Source organism: Juglans microcarpa x Juglans regia, chromosome 5D (genome assembly GCF_004785595.1).
Source record: "Juglans microcarpa x Juglans regia isolate MS1-56 chromosome 5D, Jm3101_v1.0, whole genome shotgun sequence".
Lineage (NCBI taxonomy): Eukaryota > Viridiplantae > Streptophyta > Magnoliopsida > Fagales > Juglandaceae > Juglans > Juglans microcarpa x Juglans regia.
In genome coordinates, this window is record NC_054602.1 from 11,021,088 (window position 1) to 11,028,192 (window position 7,105).

At 37.0% G+C, this 7,105-nt stretch overlaps 1 protein-coding gene across 1 annotated transcript; it reads right to left on the reverse strand.

Annotated features, from left to right (window-relative positions):
• Window positions 1–474: 474 nt before the first annotated feature.
• On the reverse strand, window positions 475–5,362 carry LOC121264658 (F-box protein SKIP19-like). The gene is made up of 2 exons (XM_041167934.1): window positions 4,878–5,362; window positions 475–1,221 (listed from the first exon to the last, which is right to left on the reverse strand). Exons 1-2 carry the CDS (start codon window positions 5,213–5,215, stop codon window positions 606–608), a joined length of 954 nt encoding a protein of 317 aa, XP_041023868.1. The 5' UTR covers window positions 5,216–5,362; the 3' UTR covers window positions 475–605.
• Window positions 5,363–7,105: the final 1,743 nt, after the last annotated feature.

Below are 7,105 nucleotides of genomic sequence, written 5' to 3' on the forward strand. Positions count from 1 at the left end.
TATAGTCCTTACGGTCCTTTTTCTTTTCTTTATTTTGTTTTTCGTACACTCCCTACATATTTTTCCATGTCAGAGGTTATGTTTGATGAAGAAGTACTTTCTTCGTTTCTAGGTCCCGTTTGTTTTCTGTTGATAATGAAAAAAAATCATGTTCCTAATCTTGTTTTCTTTTCTCTCTCTCTTTTTTTTCTTTTTTTTTTTTTTTTGAGATTTGCTGGATAGGTTCAAATGAGAACATAGTGTTTTTTATTCCTTTTATTATTTAGCTGATAATATAACTAAAAATGACAATCTGTGTTAAATAAAACATTATATATATATAATAAAATCTTCCTTTTCACCTTCCAAATATTCCAGCCATTAAGCAGAATTATATTATCGGGGGGGGGGGGGGGGGGGGGGGGGGGGGGGGGGGGGGTGGGGGAACTGCCTGGAAGATAAGGCTATCTAGTCAATTTTTTTCTACAGAAAGGAGCATAAAATTAGATTGCAAGCAAAAAATTCCACGAGTACAATAATATAACGCTGAAACGAAATATTTCAAAAGATGGGTAGCAGATAAGAATGGCACAGAAGTCCTTTTACTTGATGCATTTATAAAAAGGTTAGTCAAAGTAGAAATCTCCATAGTCAATAATATCTCCGTAGTAGGAGTAATCGCTATCCCCTGAGAATTCATAATACCCATAATCATCAGAGAAGTTATCAATGTCCGAGAATCCAGAGGGGTAGTCTTCATCAGAAGATCCATTGTCATGGATTTCAGCATCATCGGTAGGATCGGTGGGAAACCGCAAGTGTTTAATCTGTTCAGCGCATCTTCTTCCCAAATTCTCTGTAAGATTGACATTGAAACATTGCCGCAGGTCAAGTGATTCAAGGTGAGGACAACCATCAAGAATGGCCAGCAAGCCATCATTAGTCAGCTTGTTTCCAAAAAGCTGGAGTTGGCGTAATTCGGGCATGTTCTCTGCAATAGCAAGTGCCTCCTCATCACACTCAATGTAAGGTCGCCTGTGGCCCTTGCTGTTCAATTTGAGTGACTTCAAAAGAGGACAACAACGGCCCACAACTTCCAGAGGTTCTTTTGTCAATGACCAATATGAACAATATGAAATATTAAGCTCCTCCAGCAATGGAAGTTTTGCAGCCACTTCGCTCAGTCCCTCTTCTGAAATGCTGTGACAACTTACAAGTTGAAGCCGTCTGAGCCGACTTGAACTGTTGAAATGCCATGGAGATGACAAGAATGGACCGGCAGTTATCATAAACAGGTAAGCAAACAGAAATGTGGAACAACTACAAATCTACAAATTCATTGTTGGCATAAAGAGATCAAATCCACCAAATAGATTTTGAACTCTATCAGAGCACAGGTACTCAAAGAAATATTTTTGTAGGATATGCAAGGCATTGGGCCATAGAATCTAGAGGGCTGCAATGTGGTTCTGTACTGTCTATTTTATACTCTGCATAAAAGTTGTTCAAAGAAAAGGAAATCCAATGTGTAGTTTCGAAAACTTCGTGCATACTTTTGAAGCCATGGATCAAAGCACTAGTTGATTTTGAATTATTGGACAAGCAAATAAAGATGGAGAAAGGCAGAAAAGGAAGGGGACTGGGCGGGGTATATAAGCTAACTTGCCCATTAAATGCTAATCAAACTCACGCAGACTACTACAAACTCTTTCACTCATCTGTGGAAAACAAAGGATATAACTACAAATGACATTATCGACATACATTCATGTACCGATAAATGACCAGTAACTTACATATTTGGTAAGACTTTAGAGAAGATATGGTTTCTTAGGCATAGGCTAAGTCTATAATAACAATTGCAGTCCTGGAACAATCTTAGAAAAATCACCCGTGCACCAATTACATTGAATTAAAATAGATCAAGGTGTCAAAGGCATGTGGTTTGATTGGCATAACCCCCAACCTCCAAAGTGGAGGTTTGGAGTTCGAAACCCCCCTCCCCCAAATGCAAAAAAATAAAAATAAAAATCGATCAAGGTGGTAACGAACACCATAACCATCGTGGATGAGTGATGGGAATTTATTATGAAGAGGTAGGTGGATGAACAGTCAGTTGGAACATAGCAGGCAAGTTGTTGGAAACCCAAATTTTGCATCCATGGTCCATCAATAATTGGATCCAGGTGTTTGCAACAAACCACTCATTGTGTGCTTGATGAAACTGATCATTCCATTGCAAACAACAATGGAATTTAACCTGTTGCAAACATTTTTCTAAAGAATTTAACTTCACGTTGCAATATATTTGTTAAAAGATGGCACATTTGAAGTGAAATTTGGGTCATTTAAAGTCATCAGCGACTAGAACTAATTTAGGCCTTGTTTGTCTTTGCAGATGATATGAGATGAGTTGAGATAAAAGTTAAAAATTGAATAAAATATTGTTAGAATAACTTTTTTTAATATTATTATTGTTTTGGGATTTAAAAAAATTGAATTGTTTATTTTATTTTGTGAGAATTTGGAAAAGTTGTAATGATTAGATGAGATGAGATGGAATGTGTTGTGAAAACAAACAAGGCCTAGACTCTTGATTGGAGACATACCACTATGCACATATATCCACATGGCGCGACAGCATAATTTGCTGGGAATTGGATCATCTGCCAGAACATGCACACATACAATGTGCATCTCTGGGATTAGTCGGGACGCTGTTCCTAGACACCCAGTGCCAATCAAAAAAAAAATCTGTGTATACTTTTGTGTATTTGGGTTATACCTCTTTTCAATCAATATAACTTTATTCTTACTTATAAAATATATATATATAGATTTCAGCCTGTTTTATTCTTCCTTACAGTAGAGAGGAGGAGAGATTGACGGCACTCAAGGGAGGATGGGGGAGAGCCACACGCCTGTAGTCTTAACAAATAAATTATTATTTTTTGATAAGTAATCAAAATATATTAATAAAGATAGGCAAAACACAAGTACACAAGATGGTATACAAGAGATAATATATTAATTATTTTGCTTGTATTTTTTTAGCTTTTATAATCTCAATGTCATATGCCAAATCCTAATCCTAAGGACCCAATGATCTATTCTCATCTTGATCCCAATGACCTAATCTCATCTTGGTTAGTACTTTTAATGTTTGTAATTTTTAAATTTCTAATATATGTTTTTATTTTTAATTTTTGTTTCATGTTTATAATTCTAATTTGTTTTCCTTTTTAATTATTAATGTTTCAGGTTTTATGATCTCGATTTTCACAATCTCATAGCAGTCGGCACAACTCACTGACTTTTCTACCACCATGGCCACCACAAATTCCATTGAAATGTTATTCTTTTGTTAATTTACTTAATTAGTTAATTGTAATGTTGCTACAATAGTACAATTTGTAATATTTTTAGATAAATTTGTAATAATTTTCTCTTATTTGTATCATTGTAATAGCTTAGTTATGATTATTAGTTAATAGTTGCAACTTAGTAGTATATAATTTCTATTATTGTGAATTATTTTTTGTTATTTGTTATTTATTTTTAGTTAAATTCAAGGCCCAAAATGGCCTAGAAATAGGTTCTAGACCAGTTTTGGCCCATTGCATGTGTTTTTGGGCCATTTTGAGCCCAAAAACGTGCTTTGGGCCAATGGCCCATTTATGCAAGGGGACGGATGGGTGTCCACCCCCGCACCTTGGTACCCAAACGAGGTACCCCGCCCCCCTTTTGCGGGGGTGGGTTACTGGGGCAAACCACCAATCCCTGCCCATGAAGGGGCGAGGGCCGGGGAAGGGGCTACCCCGCCCCGTAGGGGGCAGGTAGCACCCCTATTGGAATGTGCAAAGTGTTAGTTTTTTAGTAGTTTTGAGGTTTCAATGTGTCAATTTTGGTAGTTTGGAGGGCAAAGTGCAAAACACCCTTCCTAGTTTGATAATGCAAAGTGTATTAATCCCAAAGACTAAATAATGAGTTCAGCCCTTTTTTTTCGAAAAGACACGAAATAATCTGTTCAATCATGCACCACTAAGATAGAGCACTGAGGTGGCTGCTGTCAATGACAATAGTCCTACACATCTTAAGGCCCCAGGTGAATTTAGAGATGAGGAAGGGCAGACCTATGGACATGATTCCCAAATTTGTTCCATAATGTATCTCTACCATTTGAGTAAGTTATTATTCATTAATACTTCTATACCCTTTATATGTGGGGCCTTAACCCTCCGCATCCTGCAGCATTATTTTTTCCCCCAACAAGTTCTTTCCTTAACGAAGTTTTCAAGCCAATTCATGTTGTTTGGTGAGCTTTCCAAGAATGACTGAGGTAAGATCAAACTAAAATTGTGGCTCAAGTCAGGCCCAAGCCCAGCTTGATAAACCCGTCTGGCAGAACTAAGCTCAAACAATTGGCAAAAAAAGAAGAAGATCAAAATCAAAATCCTAGAAACCAACTTCTGACTATCATGCTAGAACAAACAAAAATATATTATAATCATACTAAAACAACTTTTTTATAAGTGATTATCATGCTAAAACAAAAATGAAGCCAGCAATGAAATTCAACAACCCTCTCACCAGTCAGTTACACTCTTAAAATGTCAAAATATTCCAATAACGGAAATTGACTGACAACATTTTTTTTTTTTTTTGGGTAAGTAAAAAATTAACAGACAACATTATACACGGATGAAGCATACTCTAAACCTTGAAGTCAATACTAAAATGCACCAAAAAAATTAGCAAAGTTCAGACAGCTAAAAGAACCTTACCGATCAAATTGTATTAAAAATCTTTCCAAAAAAAAAAAAAAATTTGTATTAAAAATAAATCAGAAAAGACTTTCAAAGTAAATACAAATTAGAGGGGGAAAAGGGATAAATTACCAATCAGCGATGTAGTTGAGGAGCTCGTCGGTGCCAAAGTACTCGACGTTGATATCGACCAACTGGCCGCAGCTGCGATCGACGGCGTGGCGGCACATGGTCTCGAGGTCGTAGGGCATGTCCCAGAAGTCTCCAGGGTTGCGCATGTCGACAGCGCGCCACATCGAGGGATCCTTGCAGATGTTGCGCCACAGAAGGCACACCTTCTGCGCGCTCGTGAGAATCTCTATGGCGCCGAGCCTCAGAAGGATCGACTCCGTCACGTCCCGGGGGAGTTCCAGCCAATTGCGGCACTGCCCCGGCGGCTGAGGAGGAGGAGGAGCAGGAGGAGGGTCCATCGTGAGATTTTCTAAGGAAAAATGGGCAGGATTTTTGGTGAAAATCAAGCAATGGAAAGGGGGGGGATCCCCGCAGCGTTACCTTTGACTAGGGTGGGCGGGCTGTGTCCTGCGGGATGTAAGGAGCTTTCAAAACTGAAACGAAATTGTAAAGCAGACCGGAGTGGACCGAATCAGTGGGGGTTTGGTTCGACATCGAGTAGTTCAGTCTGGTACCAGTTTTAATTTTTTTAAAATTAGTCAAAATCAATTTGGTTACAGTTTTTTTTTTTTTTTTTTTTTTTTTTTTTAACACCGGACGGAATTCATATATATATATATTTTAATTTTTTATATTGTATAAAATATTTTTTACATTATTTTTTATATTATATATAATTTATATATATAATTATATATAAAATAATTTTGTATTATATGATAAATTACTAATTAATATAATTTAAATCCGATATAAATAAGTATATATTATCACTATAGTCTATTGTATTAATAGTTATATTAATATTATATCACTATATATAGTCCATAATACAATTATAATATACTACAATATATTATCACTATATTATTATGTATTATAATATACTATATTATATATACTATATAATATATCAGAAAAATCGAACCGAACTAGATCGGAACCGGTAAAACTGGTAGTATTAGTTTAGGGGTGTAACCGATACGGTATCAGTTCTAAAATATGTCAAAAATCAAACCGAACCGGACCGGTTATACTCCTACTAGCTAAGGCTATACAGGAACTGAGAAAATTGGCGAGTATCGACTAAGACCTGCAGTCGGAGCATAGAATTGACCAAAACCGACAGGGAACCAGTTAGTCGGTAGTCGATATTAGCTAAAACCGTGATCAGCAGTTCGAGGTTCAAATCGGAGAACCGGCCGATTATATATAATATATATTTTTATATTTATATGTGTATAAATGACGTCGTTTCATTTAAGTAAGTGAAACATCGTCGTTTTAAGTTCCCATTTTGCAAAAAAAAATAATAATATAAAAACAACGTCGTTTGATTTAATACATCAAGCAGTGCCATTTTGGGTTAGGGCTTCAACCCTAACCCCCAACCTCCCTTCTCATTTTCATTTTCACGATTCTTTTCTTCAATTCCATCATAGCTCTCTGGTTCTCATCTCCCTTAGCTCTCTCTCTCTCTCCCTTTCGTCTCCCTCTCATCACCCTCTCAGGCTCTCAAATCTCTCATCTCTCTCACAGATAGCGCATCTCGCTCTAGTCGACTCTAGTCTCAGATCTCTCAACAACCCCTCAAGTCTCATCATCTCTCTCTCATGAGATGTATTGTTTCTAGCGTTTATGTGTTTCTAGTGTTGGAGGATGTTTTGGTTGCCTAAAATTGTTTGAATCTGAATGTTGGTTACTTAGTTGAGAAATTTGTATGTGATAGAAATTGATGGGAACACCGATGAATCGATGGCAACCGGCCGAAACTACACCAGCCGGTTTTACCACCCTTCATCGACTGGTTTCGGTCGGTATTGTCTCCTAAAAACCCTATTGATTCGGACCGAAACCAAACCGATAAGGTCAGTTTTCACCTCTACTAATAGCAACTCTAATCCCATTTGAAAGTTGAGATTCACTAAATTACGAAGAAACCATATTGAGATTCACAATTAGAGTAAATTCAGAGTTCGTCATTGAAATGTAAAGTAAGCTGCCATAGCACACCATAAGTCAAGTGATTCAAGATGAGGACAACAAATAAGTAAGGCCTTCAAGCCATTCTTATTACTCAATGTGTATTGAGAACGTGTTTGACACACCAGAAAGAGAGAATGGCTCGGGATTTAGACAAGGGACAATTCTAATACCCAAGTCAATGAAGTTTGATTTTTTTTGTGTGT

What these genes read in the sequence shown, in the direction of transcription:
- LOC121264658 (XM_041167934.1), bottom strand. Translation starts at nt 5,215, where the DNA reads ATGGACCCTCCTCCTGCTCCTCCTCCTCCTCAGCCGCCGGGGCAGTGC. An exon ending in CTCAACTACATCGCTGATTG is followed by an intron (nt 1,222 to 4,877) that starts GTAATTTATCCC and finishes GCATTTCAACAG; the next exon opens with TTCAAGTCGGCTCAGACGGC.